Below are 27,988 nucleotides of genomic sequence, written 5' to 3' on the forward strand. Positions count from 1 at the left end.
ACGTGCTCTGATGGTGAAAAAACGATGTATTTTCATGTTTTATGCACATTTGAATTGCTTTTACAAGATCAAGATGGTACGTCTTCACTTTTAAAGTGAAAAGCTGTCCCCGCCATAAGCTAGGCCAGCTTCTCCTCTCCTTCTTCGCAATTAATTATTTTCTCTGTGGCATGTGTTTGTTTGGATGGTGGGGGGTGTCAACAGCAATGCACACACTGTCAGGACTGTTGACAGGCTCGGAGAATTATCTAGCTTCACTGGAAATATTCTAGACTGCAGGCTCTGACAACCGTAAATTATGCCCGTGGAACAATGTGTACATGCAGGCTTTGAAGTGGAGACAAAAGCATAAACATTATTACAAATGCATTAATTCATTCAAGAGTATGATCTGGTGTTATCTGGGAGCCACAATTGGGTGTCCATCTGCTACGAGTTCATCCATTCTGCACTGTACAGGCCTTCAATGTGAACTTTTACCCTGTAATTCTGCGCTGACATCATCATTATCAAGTCAATAACGCTTTCATTGTTGTGTGCATGCATCCGACTCCACACTCGTGCACTGTATAGATCTTCAAATTGGGAGGAGAAAATGTTTGAGTTTGTACACTTACAGTATGAACTCAAATCTAGTGTACAAGCACAGAAGGAACTTGTGTGTTTTATACGCCTTCCTTTAAATCAAAACAAAATACTTCTTGTTCAGGTCAGAGAGGACAAATCACAAGGCTGGAGAGTGTGATTGAGGAAGGAGAGAAGGGAGAGTGAAACGGAAAGAGGTGGGGAACAGAGGCAGGAGTGTTTGAGTTTTAAGTGGGGTGATGAAAAGTGTTGCTTTCTTTTGTTTTTTTGGGTTTGGGCTCTGCAGGGGCACAGCAGTCTCCCTGAGACTGAGTCTGAAAGGCTGGCTGACAAGTGCCTCCCAAACATGCACCGAGACACACTGAAACATGCACACACACACACACACACACACACACACACACACAAACATTGTGACCAATTGTACCAAAAGCTACAATTTCCCGAGTGGAACGATGCAAATGAGCGTCATGAGTGTTGAAGCAGGAAATACGAGGTGTTTAGCATAAAGCAGACCTGACTAGCAGTGCTGGAATATTGCTTTCATGAATAAACAGACCTCTAGTCTGACTCCACTAGGTGCTGCTCATTCAACAGTTTTAAAGTCAGCTCTTTATCATTTGAAACATCAGTTCAAGTATATAATAAGCTGCTCTACAAGATATCTTCCGCTATATGTGTGTGTGCATCAGTGTATATGTTACCTGCTGTCCAGGCTTGATTGGTGACAGCGTGATTCCCTGGGTGTTGATGACAGGCAGGATCTGATTGCCGATCACCGTGGCGATGATCTGGCCTTGAGCGTTGGTCAGAAGCTGAGGTGTAATTGGCTGTACCTGCAGTGCTGGGTTGCCACCCCCTGATTGGCTGGAGGGCCCTGCAGAGTTGGGCATCAGTGGGATTGTTCCAATTATCTACAAAGGGGGTAGAGAGGAGACAAAATCAGCTGGCTGGTTTTAAAACGAAAATGGAGCAGAGAGGGTAAATGCTACTGGAGGTATCCGTCTTAATGATCTCTGCCGCTGTGAGCCTCTTTTTTGGCTTTTTGCATGTGATCGGAAACAAAGCATGCGCCAGACATTTCACTGTGTTATGAGGCTAATCAGAGCACTCAGCTTTCCAGTTGGTCTGTGTGTGATTTTGAGACAGAAACAAGCACAAGTGTCCACTGATCATCTGTCACTGAGTTGGTTTTACAGGCTACAGCATATGAAGCCAAAGCAAGACTGCTGGGAGCACACTGCAAAGGTCAGCGCTGAATACCTGTGTGTGTGATGGTGCACACCACTGACTGTATTATCCATCACCAGGCCAAGACTGGGATGAGTGTGTATGTGTGTATATATGTGACTGTGTGGGTCTAAGTGTGTTTTTTGCTTAAGTGTCTGTCTGTCTCAGGTGAGAAGGAGTGAGGCTGCTGAGAGACAGAGACCCCCATTTCACCCTCTCTCTCTCTCACACACACAAGCAGAAAGGAAGAAGTGGAAAGAAAGAGCAAGAAAAGAAACAATAAGAGGGAGAGAAAGAGGAGCATCAGAGAGTGAGACAGGACCCTGTGTTTCTAATTCAACTCTCAGGGTCCCAGGGGTACTTCACCCCTCCTCCACCTCCCTCCAGCCCCTGCTTTCCTCTCCTCTGTAACTGTAATCAGGAAGGGCAGATCAAAGGGGGCGGCAGAGTGTCACTGCAGCGTTTTAGCTCTTAGAGCTGCCAGAGTGTGGCCAAGAGTGGCGCTTTAGGGGGGTCTTAGCGCCTCTTCACCATGATGAAGGTTAATGTCATCTGGGGACTGGTTCTGAGCAGCCGTTGCCTCACCCCCCCCCCCCCCCGCTGACATCGCCCCTCCACCAAGCCTCATTACACCAGAGAGCAGCTCAACATGGACGAGACGCCCATCATTCTAAATTCTGTTATTTGGCAACTGGGCTACTTTTGCAAACATTGCATTGTCTTCGACTCTTCTTCTTCAAGTTTACATTTCAGGGCAAGTTTCTACACTTCAACCTACAAAGCAACACAAAACTACAAACAGCTTCTACGTAGCATTAAACAAGCCTTTTCTGGCGCCCTAGTCTCTATCGCCACCACTGCTGATGTGTTTCAGAGTGTGGCTCTCCTCCCCCTCCTCTCTCCCCCCGTCTCTTTGACATAATAGGGAGGGATCAGTGAGAGAAAGGTGGGCCGACAATCTGTAATTCATCCCTGCTACGGCTCATTTGCTTACGTTGCTTCGCATTAGGGGAGAGATAATTTATCTCTCTCTCCGCGCCGGCTTTACAAATTCCCTGTAATGCTCTCCTGCCACTTAGCATATTTTATTGCCCTGCCTGACGCTCTTGTCTCCCGAGTCCCACTGATCCCGCTTTGCATGCCACTGTGGCAGGGAACTTGTTCCGCTCAATTATTCATCGTCATTGGACTAAGTGGTTGTTCTATAAGCATAATAAAAGAGCAGGCAAGTGACAGCTTAGCTCTCGTCCCTGTCCCACCATGCAATGCTTCTCCATCAGACTATCTCAGGCAGATGTTTCATGGCAGTGTCTCAAAGCTCTTCTGGGGCTGGAAGGGTAGAGTTTGTAGAGTAGTCAACTGTTTGAGTGGTAATTTATAGACAGAGGAGAAGACTTTGTTATAGAACAAGTATTGAATTCAGTAATGCTGATGTTTAAAGAGCAGGGGCCTTATTTATAAAAGTTTTCCTGAGTTTATAGTTTAAGATAATTAAGCTGGGTTGGTTGATTGGTCAGATTCTGATTGGTCAGATTCTGATTGGTCAGATTCTTAGGTGTACTTATTTTTTTAAAGGAAATTTCCAGATCCAGGTCAAAAAATGCTTTGTAACTTATATTTCATTCAGGCAAAGTTCCTTATCATGCTTATATTCTCCAAACTAAAATATCCAACCGTACACATAATTAGATAATTTCCCACTGCATGATTGTGTTTAATTCACAAAAAATATTTAGATTTTTACAGCTTTTTTAAGAAGTGCAACTCACTTTGTGTGCTTCTTCTGAGACTAATGTAACTAAGAGCAGTGATTGTCATGTTACTGGTTTCATGTTTGACAAACAATTCATAGCGAATGTAATTTTAATGTTGAAACACATCAGATTCTGCTATTAATTCCTCGTTTATACTGACCATGTATACCAGTGAAGTTACTCATAAGAAGGTTGCACAGCTCACATTTGGGGAGCGTTTGCTTCCTTTAAATCAACCAGCAGGAAGTTCACTCTCTGTGCAACAAAAGATAAAGATAAAGATATGCAAACATTCCCATTTCTTAAGGTGCAATTTCATCGTACCGTCATTTCATAAATATGCAGCCTTCAGAACTTTCTCTCATTCACTGCTACATCCCTCTCCTGGGTTATCTTTCTGTTTCTTCTTCTTTATTTGGCTTCCTGTGTTTGCTTCCCGCTCCAGTTCGTATGACATGTGAGTAACGTGCCTCTCTCCACCCAGCAGAACTCATTAAGATTATGCTGCTCTTGTTTTCACAGAAATGTCATCTCATCTCTGCAGCCAGGGCAATCTGTGTCTTTAGCCATGGTCGCCAGGCAATATCTCTGCCCATTTTCTCTCCTCCACTGTTCATGCGGTGAATTGAGGCCCGAGAGGGAAAATGTTTGGGAAGTTTGGTCCAAAGTCCAAGAGAGCTAACATTCAGGGCAAATCAAAGCCTAAAACAGCAGATTCATAATGGTGCACCGGACAGAATACATTCCCTGCGTAGGCTGACAGGTATTTTCTATCAATTTAAAAGCCTCTGTTTAATTTTCTCAAATACACAAGATACAGATACAGATTAGTGCAGCAATGATAAGATGTTCAACAGAAATTGATTGATCTGCAGAAACTTCATCAACAAAAATTATGACAATTGATTAATGGCCTTATTTATCCAACAAAAATGTTGAACATAAGCTGGTTGCAGGTCTCTAATCTTTTCTGTGTTTTATGTCATTATAAATTTAATATCTTTGGTTTTTGGTGTGCTGGTCCGACAAAACAAGCACTCAGGGAACTTGTAGGGCATACGCAGATTAATTGATACTGAAAATAATCAATAGTTGCAGCCCTACAGGAGATTTACAATTACAAGGTCAATAGCAGTTTACACTGAAGTTACACGTGATCTAAGGGCTGGAAGCTTCCATCAATACACAGGGCACACTTGTGTTGTGGTTCAGCTTCACTCACTTTACAGGCTTACTTGCTTTGCAGGCTAACTGTGCATGTGTTCCTTACCTGTTGTTCTCTGCATTAGTGTCAGCACTGTCCACTCTAGGGGCCAAAGCCCTCATCAAAGACTGGGAATGCTGGGAGTAAATGGGATGGATGGCCTGTTTCTACACCTTTCAGGACGTAGGATACGCTTCATGGAACTGCCCTTAATGTCCCCATTTCCCAACATATTTTTACTCCCATATTTAAGCTGCATTGAAAGTGAGAATATGCACTGAATAGAAGATGTAGAAAAAATGCCACATATTCATAAAGGAGAAAAGAAAATCAGGAGTGAGAGTAACAATATTCTGGCTTTTATCCATAGCCGTAATTGCTGTTGTAGAGGCGGAGAGGACAAAAAGTCTCATTGATTCTCCTCTGAGAATAAGAAGGCTGGGGCCAATATAACTAAGGTTTAAAAACATATTGAATTCCAAACGTTCATCAAACATGGCACTTTTCAAGGTCCCCAGGGCTCTCGGTTATGAAAAGATGTTCTGACAGAGTTGTAGAAGAAATTAGGAGGTCAAAGACAGTGTACCATTTTTTATATTCAAGGAAAGTACAGTACAGTGATGACACAGATTGTTTCTAATTTCTAATGAAACAGTTCTCGAGCAAATACAAACCAACATTTAAAAGCTGCTCCACTGCCTCTGCCTCGTTTTGAAGCTTTTCCATGCTGACATAAGTTCTCAGAGCGTGTTTGGTGGACCTCCTGTCTTGTTTGGGGTATATATTAGCCTGTATAATCTTCTCAGTGTTGGGGGGAAGGTGGGGTGGGACCTTCTGATAGGGTAGTGAATGTTTCAGAGCCCTCTGTCTGAATAATGCTGTGGAATAATGAGGTGGGGAGCAAAGGCTGTAGCCCAAGGCTTTGACCGTCTATGTGACCTGATTATGTCAGGGGCTGTCAGCCGCCAAGACACTACAAAAGCACAGAGCATCCCATCAAGTCCATATCCACAGTGATCTGTCCCCAGTGCTCCAGGCACCTTGTGAGCCAGGGAAGTCCATACTGTCTCATTAGCGACGTTTAGCATCAAGCGCTCGCATGCGGACAACACTTTACTCTAAACAATGAGGCGTGGTCACACTGGTGGTACTGAAACGTTACTCCAGAAGGCTAAATGTCAAAATTAACATTAAAACACAACTGTTTTGTTTAAGTTTACACTGAGGACAGTGTACAAGAGTGTGTGTTAAAAGATGAAACAGGGGTTAAGGTAAATAACACACAGTGGCATGAAAGGGCACATTGTCCATACAATTTTCCTTTAATATGTGCTGTGTGCACCTGCGATAAGATGATTCATTAGATAGGGTCCCACGATGACAAGCATCATCGTTCAAGCCTCTGGCTACTGATGGAACAATTCTGCAGCCACCCTGTAAATATGACAAGGTCAGCGTTTTACTGCGACAGGCGCATGCGGATAAGAGAACGAAGGGCTTTGTTTATTCCCAAAAAGCTTAATATATGGTGGAGTGGCTACTAGAGTGTAGACAAACAGCTTCAAGACAACACACAGAGCCACCACTAGAAATCTATGAGGAAAGATCAGAAATACTATACAAATGTTTTATTTGGAACTGCACATTCATACATGATAGATGGTCCAGCAACATCTCTTACAGATCTGTTGCCAAGGATCTCTCTGTAGTATTTAATTGGCTGTACATATAGCTGACCATTCAGAACATTTCAGTAGACAGCACTCACCTGTCCTTGTGCGTTGGTGACCAGCTGTCCGGTGGCTCCTTGCAGGTTTGACAGGGCGTTTCCAAACACCTGAGAACCGGCGATGGATCCCATGGCGGCTGCCGCTGCGACCGCCGCCTGGCTGGCCAGTGGATTCAGCTGGTGAGGGCAAAGAAATCATTTGTCAAAACTGCATCTGTTTATATCATTTGTGCATGTTTAAAAAAAAAAGAGCAGGTTCAGGAAGGCTCGTGTGGGGGGCTTCACTCTTCGATTCTTTGTTGCCAAGGCCAGAATAGGCTAACTGCAGTGAGGTCTGTATAGTCCAGCAGAGAGGGCTATGCAGTCCATCATAGAGCTCCCAGAGGTCTGTGCTCCTGAACCCAGTGGGAGGCTCGAGGGCTGGGAGGAGCAGTGAGAACGGGAGGGTGGCTGTGAATAAGTGGCCATTTTACCACTCTAAGTGCTTCCTCTGGCCCCCAGGGCTCCCCACGGGCCGAGTCGAGACTCTCCACCCGCAGCAATGGCCCAACAGCATCCCACTCTCACAATAGAGCCGGGCAGTGTGGCCATGCATCACTGTATCGTCAACCCCTTCAATACGCTTCGACTAAGAATTCCTCCTGCGTCATACTGCACCGGCACACTGTTACTTTTGAAGGAGAGGAGGGTTAAAATGACCATCTTTACCCCCGCTATAATGGACTCATCTGGTCTGGCCTGTGGTTGTGAAAAGAGGCTCCGTGCGCCGGGGAGAGGTTGTAGAGCCCCGCCACATCGACGAGATTACCCATATAAATCAAGCTAACCACTTATTAGGGGGCTGAAAATGCACTGCTGATTTGGTTGTAGTGCAGCAGAGCAAAGTCTTATTAGGTTGAGTAAGTAGATCAAAGACCAAGAAGAGATAGGAGACCTCCCAATTACTCAACAGAATAGAGAAATAATAGAAACACTGCTTAGAAGCAGGCTGCCTGCTCCCTGCTGCTAATATCGGTTGGCTACACATTCAAACAAAACTGCTGAAATTAAAAGTAGAGTTTATATAAAAGTATTGCATGTGTTTTATATTATCAAGTTCACGTAAAATACAATGTGCCGTAAAAGCAATTCTTTCACTGAAAAGATAAACACACTCTCTGTACTCTGCAGGGAATCCAGCTTTGTTCATCTGAGATCATTCAGTTGCCATTCATTTTTTATCTTACCCCACCACCATATATTATTACACTTTCTGAAATCAAATGATGAAAAAATGCCACAGAGCGATCAATACTTTTTCATTGACAGTAAAGGTTAAGCACATTAAGAATGACACTGCATTTGTCTTATGAAATCATATTTCATGTTGGTGGCCTCAAATTGGCCGTGATTGATATTGCCTCCCCTCGTCTGAAAGTCATCCAGTTTTTCCTCGATAATCGCAAGATTGTCTTTTATGTGTCCAGCAGTTGTCCTTCGGAAATTTCAACTTCTCAAATGTTAGAAAAGCCCAAGCCTGTCTTTACATGCAAAAGTAACAGAACTTCAGTCAAGCAGGAATTAACCTGCAACACTGGATAGTAAGCTCCCCAACCTATATGTACTGTGGGGTAATATGTAAGCTAATTTGGCTGCTGTAACAATTAAGGAACGTCACTGTATATGTTCATTAAACTCAGAGATCAACTGTGGAAGAAGACCGTGGAATTTCTAATAATATTTGCTTATGTTTGATGCTCCAAAAAACATATTGAATTTTAGATATCATTGGAGTTGATGCTTACTAAGAGATAAGAGTTTACTATTGTATCTTGAAAAAGAATCAGCTGCAGGTTAGACTTCTCCCAAAGATACATCTACTTTACCAAACTGCATAGTGACGTTTTAATTCATGTAGAGGTTTGACTCATTCGATTACAACATACAGTGCAATACGGGATGCAACAATACCAGTTATTAAGCCTAGGTGATAGAACAATCAACTTTTAGCAGAATAAAAACATGGTGAAATGATCTTACCATGTTATTGTATTGTAGTGCATCACCACAAAACAGTTAATTTCTTTGAACGTCATGTCGATAATTTTACCTGTGATTTTGCAAAAACTTAAGATAGAGTGCTATATATCAATCTCGAAAAATACCCTTAAAAATATTATGACAATAATTTCCCAGCCTTCACTGATATAACTTAAATATCTTGATAAATGTATAAATGGTTACATTATAGTTTACGTTTTTATTAACATCATTATTACAGTAGCCAAAAATGTGCACACACTGTGGTGACAATTACACATTTATTATGGTGGAAGATGGCAAAAGTAACATTTCCCAAAGAAAGAATAATCATTTTTCCAATCAAAGACAAATGTGAATTGGTTTTGAAAAAACTTTTACAATCAGTTGAAAATGTTTTAAAGGAGCAGCAACTAAATGAAACATCTCCACCACTATACAGTGTACAATGGCATGGATTTGTGTTATTTAAATAGTTATCAAAATCATATAACAAGATGGATTTGGGCTACACGTCCAACATTATAGTGCACGTTAACCACTATCTTCAAAATCCTAAAATAAGATTTGACCAATCTGTGGTTACAGATAGAGGAGGAATGCTGAATGTTGATATCAATCAGGAACTGATACTCAGCAGATCATTTCCCCTTCACTTATAACTGGAGAAGAAATAAAACCTGGAGCAGCTACTGTGGTAGTTATGTAATGTAAAATCTCAAGTGTTGATAAAGGGGGTCTTTAAGCCATGTTGGTGAAAACACAGTATTATGGGTGTTGTGATAGTGAGTGTGGACACAGTGAAAAGCCACGCGGCCAGTTGAACAGAGCTAAACAGAGGCTACAGATCAACACACAGATAATGTGATCTGCTCGGGCGAGCCCACCCAGAGTCTCCCTGAAAATCTGCCGTGCTTGGTGTCATTGTGTGAGTGATAGGTTGTTGGAGAAGCTTTCAGATTTATTTGAAATATTATCATTGTGTTTCATTCGATGATAGCCCTTTCAGATGCTATGTTATTCTGGTAAATCTAGGTGAAAAGAGAGCAGGCTTTATTGCTGCATCTCCTGGCACTGGGTAATATGGATAGCAGTTGAAAGGAGAGCCAGGAATAAGGAGAGGCGAGGCTGTGTTCAACACCTAAACAGGTGATTTTCCGCCACGGTGACTCCTCTCAACACCTCGGCGGGAGGCACAAAATGACAGACCTGGCCTAGCATTTGTACTGATTGCATGTGTTGGAGGAGATAAACAGTGATCTTCCAGTTTGCAGAGCCTGCATGTTAACCATTGTGTTTCATTCTTTTCATTCCCCAGGAAAAGGGCATCAAGCGGATTTTCAGCCGCGTAGACAACTCTGGTCAGCCACACAAGTGTTGGATAATGGTCAGTGTATTTGTGAAAGAAATGTTTGAGATGTTAACGTTAAATTCAAGTCAGAAATATAGAAATATTAGACAATTTCACAGTTTTATTTTGTCAACACATTCTCATGTTGTGTAGCAGCAAACCTTAGCATTGCTCAAGCCTCCATTATATCATGTGACAGCATCTTGCCACCTATAAGTCACCACAGCTGCTGTCACTCTCACAGTTTAATATAGCCAAATATACAGGGCTACACAGGGGTCAACAAACACAAAATAAATGTCTCTGAGAGGAAAAAACAGCCTGCAAATTGTTAAAAATGCATCTTTTCTCTGTACGGTATGAAGGGGAGAGAATCTAAACTCCGCCAGCCTCTCCGTCGCCTGTTTGACCATGAGGGTCACCTGGTGCAGCAACCCGTGTAATCTCAGGAATAAAGGGAAAAATAGCGTCCCCGCAAACCGTGGAGAGACCCCTGGAAACCAAAATTGTCTGACACAAACTAACTGGAGTTTATTCTTGGTTTTGCTCTTTTCATCTGGCCGTTTTAAACTTAATTGCTTTTTTTTGTTCTGGGCCTGCACAGAACAGGACAAAAAAGAGCAAAGATAAATGGACAAAGTGGTGCAGACACCAGCAGGCGGGCAGATTTGTCTACGCTCAGGCTTCAGCGGTGTGTAAAACTTATTTTCTGCTCATCTATGATTCAACAACAGAATCAAACATTTATCTAATATATCAGTGAAAATTGAAAGAGAATAAAAGACCACAGAGAATGATTTAGCAAATTAGTAGTCAGTAATGTTTTTTATAAGATACTATTAGGCATTTTTTCACCTTTATTGGACAGGGTAAGAGTGAAGAGGCAGACAGGAAATGGGGAGAGAGAGGGGCATGACATGCAACAAAGGTCGCCAGCTGGAGTCAAACTGTTGACGCTGCGATTGTATGGCATGTGCTGTAACCGTTCGGCTACCAAGGTGCTCCGTCAGTAATGTTTTTTATTGACAATGAAAGCAGCTTTATGTAAACTTTTGTCTAAAAACAAAATTCTTTTCCTTTTCAAAAAGTCTCTCAGATTGATTACAGGTGGAAGTAAGTATGATAGAACCTGGGAAAATGTGACACAAAGCCTTTATGCTTTACTCGCTACCATTCAGGCACAGGTGTGTCAAAGTGGGCCAAACAGTGTAAATTAACAGTCAAAAGCAGGATTGTTTCTCAGAAGAATGTCCTTTATCTCTGGAACAACAACATGGAAGTTTCCCTCGTTCATCCCGACCCCACATCTCTGTCTCCTCCTGCTCTTTTCCCACTCCGGAGTGAATGTAATCAGCTGTGACATGAGAAAACACGTTCTCTGTCTGTCAGGACTCTGCTAGTCTTCCGCTGACAGTCCTCTGCTGAATCCCCCCCCCCCTCCCCAAAACGGCCTCTCCCCCACCTCCCTGTCTACCCTCTCTCACATCCGCTGTGCTTATGAACATCAAAATGCCATTAGGCCCTCCAAAACACCTCTGGTCCCTTGGTTAGCCGGGCCTCGCACTGTGGTCGTGCACTCTGAGCCCTCAGAGCGCCGACTATTGCTCACCACTGGGCCTCTGCTCCAGCCGTTGTGAAAAATAAACCCCAAAAAGAGCCATTCTTGAGGAAAATATTGGGAAGTGAAAGACGGATAGAACAACTGGGGCAGATAACACCCGGCAAAATACAATAACGCTGCATCCAGTGACGGTCGGACATTGTAATTGCTTAAGGCAGTGGAGGGATGGTGGTGGCAGCGGGTGTGGATGAGGAGGTGGCATGGCGGGTGCTAATGGAGTGATGTCATATGAAACGCCAGAATGACAGCTAGTTAACTGAGGAGGTTTGGCTGATCAAATAAAATGCATTAACTCCAGGAAATGGATATCGCGGGCAGCCTCAGAAATAGCAATATCTAATGAGGCAAAATGCAAATGAAGGAGGAAAAGAGTCGTGAAAACGTTTAAACTAACTATAAAGGGATGATGGAGTGTCGGACAGTGGCCGTCAATCTCCCCACTCATTACCTTCATGTGAAATTAACAGCAGCTTTAATCATTACATAAAATCTGCTCCAGCCCATTTGTTGATAATTGTGAGGCGCAGAGGTTCAGAGTGGGTTCTTTGTCATCAATCACGGCAGCAGTATATTTCCTCTGGTTAGGGGACACTGCGAGTAAAAATATAAGTTATACTACATTCCTCTTACACTATTTCTCTTCCTGAGGAATGATCTATAATATTTAGCTGTTTCCAGATGTATTAAATTTGAAACTACTTGGTGATTAAGTATCTACAGGAAAGTGCTGACCATTTCAACTCATGATGTGACATATTTGGTGCAGTTATTTCTGTACCATTCTTGTGTTGGGTTGGAAATCATAGCAGCGTTAAAGCTGTTGCAGTAAATCTACTGCTGCTCTGGCTATGACTTTAAAGTGGATACCTGGCTACGTTTTTGGTTGCTGTGAAAAAAATGAAAAATAAAAATCACTGGAGTCAGGAGATCAGACCATAAAGAAATTACGAACACTATTATTTTGGTGTAAGACTCTCCCCAATTACCTCAAATATTCAATACGTAATAAAACATATTTCTTTAGGAGTTCTATTTCCATTGCACCGACTACATCCCATTCATTTTCGTTTAGGTGGAAATGGCGTCTCTTTTCACTCTGCTGTTGTTTGACATATAAATATAGCATTTGAATGACTTTAATATCCTCCTAATCAATGTCCAGTGATCTTTTGATGTCCTCAATTCAATATAGGAAGGGTCATCCATGCCGCAGCTTTATAAACACAATAAAGGTAAATGATTACTCTCCACTGTGGTGTCCAAAAATACGGCCAGTAATGAAGAGAAATGGAGGAGTTTGAGGGGGAGGCCTGTCATGTGTCATTGGCCAACTCTAAGCCCTAAGATTAATCACGAGAGAGGAGCTCTGTGGCTAAGATGTGGTCACCCTTGATCAATAAATCCGCCTCCCTCCCTCCCCTCCCTCTATGTCTCTCTGCTTCACTGTCTCTCTCTCTTTTTCTCCCAAATATACACAATCGTTGACACCAGCTACATCAGCATAAGTGGAGAGATGAATTGATGACATTTACAGCCGTATTTGTATTGATTACTCGAGTTTTGACTTCTGAGGCTCCCCTCTTGGAGGAGTTGACTTAAGAAAATGCACTGTTCTTGCATTCTAGTTGAGTCTATTTACAAAACCATCAATTGCACATTCCCACTCCTAATGAAAAAGGGCATAAAATCACCCACTAGGAAAAAAAGAAAAAAAGGAAAATGCAAAATGCTCGTCAAAGAGTTCAGGGCAGCAGAGTACAGTTTAGAAGAATTTCAATTCATGCAGCCCACTATACATTGCAAAATATATATCAAATCCAGTCTCCGCTAACCACGAAAACACTGTGGAGAAGAATTTCTGATAATATTCTGCAGGGACCGCAAATGGGACTTTTGACTTGGTCTATGAGGAGGGCATAATGCAATAACATTGCATTAGAAGGGTCTTTTTACAGCGTGGCAGCGCTGCGCGGCTGTATTCCTTGTGTGAACCCGGTGCTCTGTTTGCGGTCACTAATGGGCATCAGAAATTACAGGCAGTGGAATCGCGCCCCGCGGGGGGACTGGCCTCCTCGGCGGAGCGGAGCACTTAGACAGTGTCTGGGAGCCTGTTGGAGGAGGAAGGGGGGAACTCAATGTCATAGCCCTGCCTCATAATTAAAGAAACCCTATTCCTTATCCACTGTTAGGTGAGCCCTAGCTTGGTGCTCCATCTGAGGGCTCCCTTGTGGGCGTCTAATGCGCGTTGCCCCCAATGTGCATGTGGGCTGATCAGGGAGCTGTGCCTTTCTGCTGGGTGTCTGAGCTGGAAGCCCTCTGCCCACCACAAGAGTAACGGGGCCAGGTTGAGAAGAATCACAGACCTCAAAAAGCGAAGTAAATATCAACCTGGTGAGGTCTGAAAACCCAACAAAACCAGAAAAGCCAAAAAGGAAGTGCAAGGCAGGCTGTAGGTGTAATTCTAAAAGTGAAAGTGTCTTCACAGTTTCCAAATGATCCTTCTCAAATATGATAAATTTAAGTTTCTCCTTATTTATAAATTCAGGGCTCATCGTTGCTCCTTAAGTCTGTAGATTTTCTTCCTGCCTAATCCCTCATTTGAAGTAAATAAAAGTAGTAGAGCTGTCATGGTCAGGTTGTTTTCCTCATCTAGCTCCCATGCTTTATAATTATTCATATGAAATGTGGTTCTGTTGATGGGCAACAGTCTTATTTTCTGCTTCAGTCAACAGCGCACATTTGTATTTCTAAATTGTGGAGCGCTTGTTATGTAAGGCAATTTTCTGCCTTCTTAAGAGCCGGATCTCCTGTGCATTAATAAGAGGCTAGGCTGAGCTGCTGGAGAGCTGAGGGCCTGTTCATGCTCTAAACCACACAGAAATTTAAACACACAGTCAGGCACCACATAACGTTTAAACATATTTTCGAAGTTTTATTAGAAAATTGTGATTTTAAAACAGGTGTTATCATGGAAAATGGTCAGATGTGAGAATGCTTACAGCTTAAGTGTATTCAGAGTTTTTGCAACTTCCCCTGAAGATAAATATTAAATGCAAGAATACGACTTCAGATCAACATTTTCCACTTTTTACTTTTTTCCAATTTATCTCCCAAAATGATGGTCTGAATGCTTTTTAGGGCTTGGAGAAATACTAGATACATTTATTTAATGTGCATTTATTTAACAGTCAAAGTTAAAGACATTAAGTCTAGAGTCAGAATAAGGAGGACATGACCTCAGCGCCCTCAGTATTATGTATGGCCCGACGCTTTACTTCTTCTAAAATTACAGTTCTCTGGCTGAACAACCTTCAATAAACAAACGTAATTTTGTGACTTTTTAAAAATAATTAGTTTGACTTTCACAAGCAAAATGTGTTGTTAAGTTGTAAAATCATACTATCATTTAAAAATGTCAGGAACACAAAAAACTATTATATGCACATAGTAGTTTACTGCAAATAATCAGCTGAAAGACATCTGTAAAATTTAATTTCTATTAATAAATTCTCTGATCTTTTTCCAAACCACCGACACCATGGTTGATTTATGAGACATAGGAAAGATAATGGATTCTTTCCTGAACTTAAGTGTTGCCAGTTTCATTGACAAGCCACAGTATGAGCCATTGGGTCTACATTTGAGCATGTCATTTTAATTTTGATTTAATACCCCATGGAATGATGGCAGCCCGTTTCGCTAAATTGAATACGTGGGGCTGATCTGGAAAATCAATTAATCGATGTGCAAGGCTCATTTAATACACATGTTAATATAATGGGAGAGACGCCCACCGCCCATAAAAAAAGAGACATTTGGAGCAAATTGGACAGTGGTGATTTTAACAGCGGTTGACATAAGTAAAAGTGCACTGCAGCAGAAAACAGTGACATGAGTGTCTGAAGGGGCCTCAGCTGGAGACAAAAGCAGCAGAGATGGGCCCGAGACTTTAAAAAGATGGTGGAGCACATGGGAGGAGGAGGAGGAGGAGGAAGAGGAGGAGGAGGGGAGAACGGCAAGGAGGTGAAGAGAGATGGAGAGTGCAGACAGCCAGGCCTCTGAAAGGCCGTTGTGGTTGGCAGCCGCTGACCTTGGTGACGATGGGTTTTCACCAGAGGCTTCTAATGAAGGCTGATTGCCAGGGAATAGTGAGGGAGCCAAGGGGTAGAGAGGGGAGCAGGGAGGGGAGGGAGAGAGCAAGAGAGAAGGGAGAGAGAAAGAGAGAGAGCGAGAGAGAGAGAGAGAAAAGGATAGAGGAGAGGCTCAGGTAATTGCAGCACTTGTGGGTCTGAGGCCCTGCGGTCCTGTGATGTCGGGGTGCAGTGGGGAAGAAGAGAGATGTCTGTGGACGCTTTGGTGGTAAATTGTGGAGCACAGGGATAGGAGGCAGGCCCCTAGGCTGTAATTACCCCTATGAGTGTGTGGATGGAGAGTGGACAGGCCCAGTGTGGGGCTCTGACAGCGATCAAGGAGACGACTGCGAAGGGGAGTAGAGACAGACACACAGACAGACGGCAGGAGTCTGGTGGAGGAGGAAGACAGGACGCCTCCATCTCCGCCAGGCCCCCCGAAAACCAGCCAGCCAGACACTGGACCAAGGTCAGAGGCTATTAGCTAACACACAACATGCTGGTGACAAGACAGCCATGACAAGAACAGCAAAGAGACAGCGCAGCGTTGCTGAAGATGCAGCCCCCGGATGGAGAAAGACATAATGTAGAAGGATTTGGCTAAAAAAAAAAAAAAGGCAATAAAAAGCGACTAATTAGATCAGAGCTACAGAGAGAAAGAGAGAGAGTCAGAGACAGAGAGAGATAGAGAGAGAGAGAGATGCTGGGGCTCCACTGGATGGCGCAGCAGGGTCAGGGGGGTACGGGGCATAAAAACTGGAATACGCGAGTTGATAGGCTGGCCTAAGCTTCCCACTGCCACGGATCAGTATGTACTGCCTCTCCTCTCCCTGCCTGGGCTGATGTAACTCACTGGAGTGGCAAATTACACCAGACCTACAGCTGTAGCCCGACATTATGATTAATTTGATCAGTAATTTCTCCTGTTTTTCATTTTAATCGCCGCGACCATTCTGCTGTGGCAGGTCTTTCAGATCTAATTAAGATCAATTCCGGTGTAACAGACTTGGCGAGCGCCTTTACCCCGTCAAATCCCTGAGCTCTCCGGGCGTGGAGAAAACCCGCAGCTCTAATCAATCAACTTCCAGCAAAATCCAGCGGGCTCCTGCAATCAGCCCATTAACACACTTAAGCAAATTTTATAATCTCCCCCCGTCTATTTGTCATCACTGTGGTGGCTATTTCAGGCTGCATCTCACTGTACTCTGCATGTTGGGGAGCAGAGAGGGTGTGGGCGGGATAGAAAGGTAAATTCTTACTCCATTTAACGACATTAGCTGCAGTAATCTGAGTTTAGACCATTGACTCAAGGGGACACAGTCTGTTGTGGTGCGATTTGTATTCTAATAGGGATATTAATGAGCCAATTAATGAATTTTGTCTCACAAATTAAAAACACCAAACACTAAAAACACTAGGGATGTAATGAATGCTCAGGATTTCCTCACTATGGGTTTACGGAGAAGATCACACACCTCCCATGAGAAGAGAATTACAATGGGACATTAATTGGAACATAATGAGTGTTTGTCTCTCGGCAGCTCTGCGCTGTATTTTCAGCAAATAGCTGAATGGCTGGGTGATTCTACGCGTCTGAATAATGACAGCAGGAAATAGGGGTGTTATCTGTGTAATGCTGATTGTATTATGGTAATTATGACTCGACTTTACTGCACAGACCAGTTCCTCTGGGTGAAGCATACAAACACCAGAAATGCCCTTCTGTGTCTTCAATTAAAACATACAAAAGGACGATCACGGTGACAATTCACGTGTGTTTGTATGAAAGTCTCTGCTCAGGGAGTCTCCCTGAATGAAAAACGTATGTGAATTAACCCGTGAGTTGCTCAGTGATTCTGGGACTGTAAATCCAATCACTGACCCAGGCAGAGGAGGGAGGTGGAGCTGTTGTTCAAATCCTATTGCAGCCTTGAGTGGGTGCTGAGGCTGCGGCCTGTCCTTGGACGAGCCACTCGCTGGGTGACACACTCTTTCAAAACACCAGCACTGACCCAGAGAAACTAAACCTTTTACGGCCATTCTGCTTCTCCCGCACACACACACACACACACACACACACACACACACACACACACACACACACACACACACACGTTCCATAATCCTATTTGATGAGGCAATATCTTAATGATACCTGATGTGGCCCCTTTGGCCCCCCTCAAGGGAGGTCTGTCCTCAGTCATCATAATCAGCCTCGCTGCTTCTTTTAGAAGAAGACCATCTATATAAAGCTAAGGGTCTCAGTCTTATCAATGCAGTGAGCTTGTTCTAAAATAACCCTGCTTCTGTTGTCTTTGTGTGTTAGAGACAGATATTCACAGATTCTAGGACATTTAACAAAGTAGTGGTTTCCTGGCAATCAGAGACTTATAAGTGGTAGTCTGATTGTAGTGTCTCTGTTATCTAAAGTCATTGTATGTTGCCTGATGCAAGTTTAATGTGTGCATCTTTATGTTGGTCAGTCGTCCTTGTATCCACAGTCAGACTGGACAGTGTGTTTGGTGCGATGTAGCGGCTAGCCTTTGGAGCCCATTAAATCCAGAGGCTGTTTTTCCTGCTGAGTCTCACTAGGCCGTGACAGGGCCGGAGAGGGCTGCAAGGGAGGAAACAAATAGCCCAACTCATCCTGGCCATAAAGAAGGTTGCACCACAACCCAATAAGGGTCTGACGCTGATGAATGTGACCAGGGACAGAAAGGCGACCCTGGCCAGTCTCCACCAGAAATGAAACCACAGAGATATAAAATGGGTTATTATCGTCACACAGTGACAGCCAGTTGGACAGAAGGGCAGAGATGGATGGACAGACAAAGTGACTAAAAAGGAGGTTGAGTAAGAATAGCAGCAAAGATTACGGGACTGATTATGAGCAGAAAGCCCAAGGTTAGATCACCTCAGAATCCCTCCAGAATCTGCAGCAGGAGGATATGAATTGTGCTTCTTGCCTTGTTGTGAGGTCTGATGTGCTCAAGTGCATCAAGGCTTCGGCAACAAGATGCATATTCTAATAGCTCCACACAGACAGAAGAGCTGCCAGCATCCATTCAAACACTGCCACTTGATAAAGATCAAGTGCTGACAGAGAATCAAGAATTGTGTGGACTGCTAAAGCACAGTGTTTTCTCAAGGTTGACCGACCCAAAATCATCATTGAAGCCATTCAGATGCACACTTCAGTTCTTTCTTTCTAGTGTTGAGATCATTAACAAGTGAATATGTAAACAGATCTTACATACTGGATTAGTATTGCTGTTGATATTAACAGACAGAATGGATGAATGAAATCAGGTATTAGTCAGAAGTAACCAATGCACATTAAATACTGTTTCTTTGTTATTTTTCATTATAAAAGGAAAACTATACTTAATATTTGTACAAGCCTGAAAAGGAAGCTGGTGTATGAACATCTCAAATTATAGCTAAGAGGTGATATGTAGTTACAGCCTGTAGTTACAGCCTCACAAAGAAAAAAACAGAAGAGAATTGCTATCAGATCAGTATGAGGCTAATTCCATGAGTTTAGGTTTCAGAATAACTATCAGAAAGAGAAAAAGTTGAATCGGTGCAGACTCACCGACAAAGGCATGGGCGGAGTGACGGGCGAAGGAAGGCTGTGGGCCGGCGACTGGTTGGGCCGGTGCGGTGGGGACTGCTGCGGTTGTCCAGAGGTGGAGGAGCAGGCAGAGCCTGGAGACGGGACAGAGGTCTGCTGCTGGCTGGGCGGGGTCATGTGATGCTGGGATGGCAGCTGGTTCTGGGTGTGACAGTGGGTCTGTTGGTGATGGTGTTGCTGCTGTTGCTGCTGCTGTTGCTGGTGGTGCTGCTGCATCTGTTGGAGCTGCTGCAGGTGTTGGAGCTGGGAGTTCAGTGATGAGGTAGCTGTTGATGAAAGGACAGCGAGTTGTTTGATTCCTCTTTGTGCTTGAGACCTGAACTCTCCACACACACAAGTTTGGACCAACAACATGACCACATGTGTTTTAGCACATAAACATGAAGCCCTCGTTATTTGAAGAATATGCTCACACCTCAGATAGAAATACATGTACACATGGAGGTGTGGGATGCATAGAATGAATAGTGAGAGACATGTAAATAGCATGGAGCCTCAACAAGGTCCTCCAGGGTTTTTAGCCTGCATGATAGACTCAGTGAATTTAATTTGGCTGGTTGGAGGACAAAGCTATCAAGCCTGACTGATATAATTGCTCTCTCTGGAGCCAAAAGTCTTCATTGTCACTTGGAGAATGTCAGAATCTTTGGTTTAATGGCTTAAAATCTCATAGGAAAGAGACATCCATCTTCACTGGAAGACTTCAGAAATAAACCCATTAACTAATTGGATCCAATAATGGCATGCCATTAGAACCTCATTTCTACATTTAAATGCTTATACATTTTTATGCTGTTTGAAAAAACGGTTAACGCTCAGGCTGAGCCACACTGCTGGACTCAGAATGTCCATCTCAAGCATAATGTAAAATAAATATAAAGATATCTCGGTGTGAACAAAAAATTCATAGCAATTTACTATGGCGGGTACTCAAAAACGTCTGAATACAGAATTTGCTGGATCTTCTACCAGTTCACACACAATTTTGTGTTTGAATGTCAGAAGAAAAAAATCTATACCACAACACAGACAACAAATAATGTCTACCAAAGGTGTCAACTGTAATACTATATGTGGAGGATGGGCTAAAAAACAACATCTAAGCTGACCTTCACAGCTCCTTAAATAGAAAAAAGGACAAACTGAGTTTCCATACAGATATGTTGTTTCTTTATACCCACATTCAGGAAGCTCTTTTTTCAAACACACTAGAAAATTCTTAAAGTAAACCATATTTGGCAAAACACATATAAACACATACCAATGACTTTAAACTTATATTATATTTTTCCAAAATGACCTCCACCGTCAGAGACTGAGAGTTAATCTGAGTTTTGCTGTTGCCTTTGACTCTGTGATGTTACACAGCTTTGGATGAATAAAACAAATTATCATGACAGGATCCAACATGATTTTCTTTGATTAAAAGATAAGTTTGGAGGGAACAAGACTTGATCTATATGTTGATATTTGACTAGACTTCACACACTTGACTGCACTATAGAAAAACATTGAAACAAATTTCCCTTAAAGGCCAGGTGAGGCTTTGATAGTTCCCATAAGTAAAATGAGAAAATCTTCTGTGACTAAAAAGCAAGATAGCTACGCTGAGGAAAGGATACTGTATACATACTGTCTAGAACTAAATTAATCAATCTTGCCGAGTGAAAAATAAGTTTACTGTGCATTATGTAATAGCCAATTACTTTAGAATGGTAAAGAAATCCAAGTGGACATTTAAAGGATTGAAAAGCTGATTAAACTGCACAAAAGAAACTACTTTTCTCTATAAAACAAATTTAAAGAAGCAAATTTTCTCTCCAGGGTTTTCTCAATGATATAAATAAATCTGATTACAGATTTGGTTTAATTTGACATGAAGACATAACACTGACAATAACATTCTTGAATTCTAACTGAAAATGCAAATACTGTATATATGTTGAAAGACGCTTCACTACAACCTAATTTCTACAACATTACAAGAAACACAGTTTACTATTAAAATGACTTAAAACACAAAGGACTGAAAAACAATCGCTGGTTCAAAAGAGTGTTCGCGCATGTCTATTGATAACGCAGCGCAGCAATTGTGAACACAGGCGTAGACAAGCTTGTATACATACAGGATCAATGCACTTAAATAATTTAAGTATGGTTGCCTCATAAAAGATGAATAAAACATCAGGGCAGACAAGTCTTTGATTAGTGTGGTCACTGCGACTCCAGGACAGGCACAGATGAACATTTGATGAAGATCAGATCATCCTCCTCTTCCCTCACTCCGCAGAAGCACAGCAAAAGAAAGCGAGCGCCTCTTGGCCAGTAAACAGTACACTTTTACATTTCTTCTACCTCCTGACACATTGACACCTCTCTCACACCCCCACCATGAATTATATATCATCTGTGCAAACGGCAAGAGTCCAATTCTCACTTGAAATGTTGGGGCAAGTTGTCTAGCAAGCGCTGAGCCCCTGACAGGACCGGCTCTTTTCCTCTACAACTTCACGACAAAATGTTGAGGCCTATTTAAAGATGGAATAAAAGGGAACAAAGACGGAGAAAACAAAAGGGGGTACAATGAGATTTCTGTCAAGGAATTATCGAAACCAGGCGAAGATCAAAGACAATTGGAGAATTTCCTCCAGCGCCAACCATTACGCCGAGGAACAAGAGGTACAACAAAAAATATGAGGCAAAAGAAAACAAATACAGAGGGAATATGGAAGAAGCCCCATGTGGCCTTATTATAAGGGCTACACCGCAGGTACTATATTCTTTAACAGCAGTGCTTTATAAATTCTGTCATCTTGTTAAGACTGTCAGGACTACTGACCCTCCCTTCCCCTCTAACTGGGCAACTGGCATTTTGAAGCTCATTCTTTTAACCACAGCTGTCTGATTGCTTTGGTTGAGCACATAATCCAAACGGCTTGTCTCAGCTAATTGTTTGTGCGCCTTCCTCCAGCAGACACAGGGCCGAGGATGAGAGTGGGAGCTTCACTCATGATGGAGAGAGGGCAAAAGGGTGCCGGGATCCTATAGTGCTCATTATATCTCCCACTGTCTCTTTGTTGTGTTTCATATTCACTAGTTCTCCGACTGCAAAGCAAGCAGCACTCCCACTTAGTCATCACGCCCGAGGGGTGTAAGAGCAAGGGTCCCACTTTCACTGCTGTCACAACTTGCCTATGTTAATGTTTATAATGAGGAATGAGCCAGATCATAGAGGAGAGTCATGCAGCTAAATGACCACATACAAGCTGAACTGTGGCATTTTGTGCTCCATTTAAACGTTTAACAACAATCATTTGGGACCATGAAAAACCAGCACAGAGAAGTCTAAGGCCTCCAACCTCAGTGCTTTGAAGAACAGTCTGCCATCTCTCTTTCAGAGCTTTTTTGCTTTAGTGCCACAGTAGAAATCAACTGTTATCTTTGACTGTCCCGGCCCCAGCTTCTGAAGTACTGGAGGACGAAGCGAGACTGATTGTCAGAGGTCGAAAGGCTAGGTCAAAGCCGGCTCATTCGTCAGACAAAATGCTATTTTTGTTTCCTGTGTGGTTGAGGAGTGAAGGGGGGGCAGCCTGCTCTCTCATTACCAGTGCTATCTCAGTAGTCCCTGCCAACCCCCCTATTACGGCACTTTTCTCTCTGGGGCTGATTCAAGCTCGACTCCTTGTTTTCTCTCAATGCACAACACCTGTGTTTACAACTTTTCCCTAAGCGTTATCTGATATATCGTTTGTGTGTGTGCATGTTTGTGCACAGGTGTAGTTAGGGCATAGGACACACTTTTTACATATCTGCCACACTGATACTCAACCTAAATGTGAATTGTGAGGAACATGCAGGACATTAATGCTGAAAACACAAATGCACAGTGCAGTATGCGTGATATTCATGTACGAAAATTTGTGTTTTGGCAGCATTTTGGCAAAAGTTGCAGTTATATCTAAGATACACACTACACACCTGACTCGTGTCATACTAACTGCGACTGTAAATGTACTGCCCTTAGAAAAGGCCCAGCCAAGGCCAACATGAAGAATGACTGCAGTGTAACAGTAATCACGTCTACACAAAAGGACTTTGACTATCTTTCACTCAACCAAACTGTGTGGAGTACTGTATAAAGACAGCATGCAGTACAGTCTGAAGAAGGAGGAGAACTCATCTCATGACGAAGAAATTCAAGTTGTCTGGACATAAAAAGAAAAATATAGTTCACAAACCTTGAAAAGGATGTATTGCGTTCACAAGAATTAATACAATCTATGGTAGCTTTTGTGTAATATCAGTAAATTATATTTTTAAAGATATGGTTATTGCTTTTGAAGTATTGCTGTTAAGAATACATGCATCACCTCTTCTACTCAGCTCAGATACGTAATTATACTGAGAATAGGAAAATGTCTTCAACTCAGATCGTCCCTAACTGCTGCTGCACTGTCTTTGGCATCATTTAGGAGTGCTGTAAATTAGGAGATAATCAGAAGCTGCGGAGGAAGCTGTCAGGAGGTAATGAAATTGTCCAATGTGACCCACCTTGTATTTTTAGGAACTGCTCTAGTCTAAACACAGCTGCCATTCTCTAACAAGAGAGGTGACAGGGGACAAACAAGCTCCCCATTACTGCTCTGCCTCACGTTCCACTATGGGAGTCCATAAACCACGGTCTCAATTGCCTTTTCAGTGAGTCACACTGATAATTACTCCACTGGAGGTAAGGAGATTTAGACTCTATGAGATCTGGTAATTACAAAGGTGGTCAAAGGAAGGTCATTTTTACTCTGCGGATTAGATCGGAGCACTTGTACACTGATGAAGTGGATAACATCACTGTTTCTGCACTCGTTCCCTTAGTTCACTCTAAACTTTTATCACCTTTGGTCACTTTGTGTCACATTCATAAAACTCATCCATGTAACAAAACATTAATCATTTTCATTGATGATCAATCTGCCAATTGTTTTTTCGAGTAATTCATTTAACATATTTCAATATTGGAAGACAAACCAAGAGCAAAGTCGGAATTTCATCGAAGAAAAAGCAGAAAAACAAACAATGATTTCACAGGTTTTTTTCTTAACACAACCTGGAACACAAATTTGTGTTACATTCCTTTGAACAGCAAGTCCATACAATTGGTAATCATGTTAAAGGAATGGAAAATAGATTCCTGCCTTGGCAACGGCTGGAATAAACATGGAGAAAATGAAACGTTAAAGGAACTAGAGAACTACTGAATAAAAACATTACTCAGAACCACAGCAGGCAATATCACTGTTTCAGTCCTTCTGCAGGAGGAACTCTGCGACTACAAAAAAAATATAGGCAGTTAAGATTTGAGCGGAGTCGCGGAGCCACAGGATTTTAGAGAGTAAACCACATCGCTTGTAGGGATCCAGAGATAATGCTTTCACTTTGTGATGTAAGGCAATATCAAGCTGTGTTGTAGAATTCTCACTCTGGGGGAAGCATTTCAAAGAATCAAATCCTCTCCATGGAGATGTTACACATACGAGAAAATCCCTGCGTGCTCGATAATGTTGCCCTTTTGTGTGTTGCTTACGCTAGGTTATTGATTCCAAAAGTGTGGTCCAGGGACCTCTAGGGACCCTTGAGAGAGTTCCAGGGGGTCTCAAGCACAGTGAGATCTGGTGTAATTTCATGATTTCCTTTCTGGAAGAGAATATATAAAGATTATTGTAGAGTGTAGCCTTTTTGGCCTTTTAATACTGACCTGTACTATCAAACTATGTGCTAATGAGGCTGAAAGTGTGCATCTTTTATTTCCAACTAAAGACTGTAGAAGTTAATTTCACAAATTGGTTGGTCTCTCTCTGCTTGAAGGTTTCTTAATCAGTGAAATTAGTTCACTGTCTGATTTCTAGTAAACCATGCAAGCTCTTGGCCCAACAATGACATGATTCACTTTCACTTATATTTATGATTAGAAACTCAAGATATAGTAATGAATCATTAAATGTTAAAGGGAAAGTATTTAATTATATTAACTATGCTGTTTTATACAATGCCTCAAAACACTTTCTTAAATCAAGTTAATGACCAAACCAACCAGATCTCTTGTCTACATTGAGAGATTTCCCCGTTTTTGGACACAGAGGAGTTTCACTCTCATTTCAAATACTACGAGGACAGTATGTGATACTGTGGTGCCCAGTAAGGGGTCCCTCGCTTTTGTCCTTCAAAGTCCAGAAGGTGCTGGACCCCCCCCCCTTCTTTAAGAAAAAAAGAGCCTGTCTGCCTGGCAGGACAGACTGGGTTATTACAGCGTGTTCATGGTCCCATCATGTGTCGTCAGACCAAAGCGGAGGCCGCGAGTAAAAGCCTCATGCAAAATTTATGTTCATGCGGCTGTTTCAGTGGGTGGAAAAATCAATATTGCGGGCCTGATGCACGGAGATGACTGAGTGCTCTCTGACTGACAGTAAAAGCTGAGAGAGATTGAGGGGCTACATTTACTGCTCTAGAAATGGAGTGGAGTAGAGTTGCCCTAATAGTCTAGTTCACCTTAAATTTGAATTTCATTGTAGATTATTTTGGTAGCAACTTGGATACTGAGGGCTTGAAGAAATTACACAGAGAAAAAGAGAACAAATCAAGAATAAGCAAGCTTGTTTTCGCATCATCTAAAACACATCTTGCCTAGTGGTTTCTGAGCAGCTAAAGTATTGTATATTATGGGGTTATTAAGCCTTCCCTTTCTTTCCAACTTACACAGATATAAAATGATTGTAGAATAATCAAAAGACAATGTGGGTATGAGGAGGACATCATAGGGCTTTTGTTCTGCGCTGCTTCGCTTACATATGCTTTTGATAGCGTGCCACATACCCACAGTGCATTTGGGGAGGAATGTGAGAAGAGAACGAAAGAAAGTGAGAAAAAGAAATTCAGTGGGATGAAATAACCCCAAACAATGGGATTTGCTTTCCATTCTTCTGCCTCCATCTTCTGTCTTTAATTATTCCCTTTGGTTGTCTGAGGGAGCGTGTAAGCACTTTCACACAGCACAACATGCCCAGCAGCACAACACTGTCTGCCTTAGTGATGTGGAGACTTCTGAGTGACACTGAGCCTCTTGTGATTATTAATGCTGTTTAATACAACACAGAGCAGCCACTATGATTGAGGGAAAAAACAGATTTCAAAATGCATGCATTCAAAATGCAATGTGAATAGAATTATGTACTACATGAGCACTGCACTTGAGATACATTTTCCCTCTGCCACATAAACAACACCGTGTACACCACGAAATGAAGGATAATGTTTTGTAGATGCAACACTGAAAATGTTTGATAATAACTACCAAGTGTGCTCTATTTTGTACACAGCGTTTAATGGAACCTTAGCTGATCCTGGTGGGATCCTTTGTGCCGGTTTAGTAGTTCCTTCCTGAATCGCATATGAGATATTTGAGAGCCCAGAACGATGTATGATGAATGAAGTAGCATGCTACTTATACGCTTATCGTGCTCACTGACTAGCAACAGGTTCAGCAAAGGGCAGCGGCAGTAAATGAAATTCCGCACCGGGACAATATATCATCAAAAGAAATGTATGCACCCGAAACTTACAAGCCTTCTCCAGACGCGGACAAGGTGCCTGACGGGGGTTGGGGGAGGGGGTGAGGATGGAAGAGTAGGGAAAAAAGGGGGACTGGGGGGGGGGGGGGTTTGCTGGATGGGTGAGGAGCAAGCAAGGGGAAGCAGCAGATTTTGTTGAATCAGTTCTATTTTCATACTGGCTGATCTGTGTCTTTTAACCATTTCACTGCAGCTGGAAAATGAAAAGCACCAGGGCTAATTTCACAGTGAGAGCTCACTGAACAAAACCCCCCACGGTCTGTGGAAAAGGGTGCTAAGTCTACTTTGTCATTGTGAATTACGCCGGTGTAATTCAGGAAACGGGCTCATGTGTGTGTGAGAGAAAAGTAGAAAATATATTCAGAGAGAAAAAGGCAAGAAAAGCCTTTTTCCTCTCCAGCCTGGGATGTGAGGTTTACTTTTGATCTGTAAGTAACAGATATCTCTCTTCAAACATGCCGTCCTGTACTGATGCCACAGGATCCATCTGTGATGTGTCTGCAGTTAGTCCAGAAATAGCACCCACGGGATTTACACACTCCTCAGGCCTCCTACGGGACCTTTTAAGCTGCACTGATACTGATAAAAGCCCCCACAAATCTGGCCCCCAGATACCTCGGCCGTTAATTAAGGTAATTAGGCCCTGGTCAGCAATTAGTAACCACAGATAGCTTTTAGCAGTGGCTAAGACATCCCTGCTGGTGAGGGGTTTGGTTCCATACCATCTGCTGACAAATGTCACCACGGACTCTTTGGTTTCATAGACGGGGAACTGGAGAGCCGTGTTTAAAAATGACCTCTGTGTGATCCAGACTGGCTCCCGGACTCGCACAGCCTCTCTGCTGCTGCAGGATCACTTTGTTTGTTCTTTCTTTGGTTCTTTTCTCTTTCAAATGCGGAGGAGCGAGCTCTATGAAAATCCATACATGCTGTACACGGCCAGAGAGGGAATAGGAAACATTCACTGCACAAGGTATCGATCAAAATTAGAACATCTGGTCTGAGTGTAAGTAGTATTGATTAGAGCGTAATGCTACATTGATTTGCTTGTATTATTAAGTCCATGATAGATCCATATTGATAATATGTTAGTTTACATTATAATGTTATAT

The 27,988-nt window shown here is 42.6% G+C and overlaps 1 protein-coding gene across 1 annotated transcript in view; it reads right to left on the bottom strand.

Annotated features, from left to right (window-relative positions):
* pou6f2 (POU class 6 homeobox 2) overlaps window positions 1-27,988 on the bottom strand; it is a 72,104-nt gene that overhangs the window by 10,872 nt on the left and 33,244 nt on the right. The window contains 3 exon segments of the mRNA XM_070928461.1: window positions 1,290-1,499; window positions 6,542-6,679; window positions 19,219-19,523. Coding sequence (XP_070784562.1) covers window positions 1,290-1,499; window positions 6,542-6,679; window positions 19,219-19,523 — 653 coding nt within the window.

The sequence above is a fragment of the Enoplosus armatus genome, chromosome 21 (assembly GCF_043641665.1).
Source record: "Enoplosus armatus isolate fEnoArm2 chromosome 21, fEnoArm2.hap1, whole genome shotgun sequence".
Lineage (NCBI taxonomy): Eukaryota > Metazoa > Chordata > Actinopteri > Centrarchiformes > Enoplosidae > Enoplosus > Enoplosus armatus.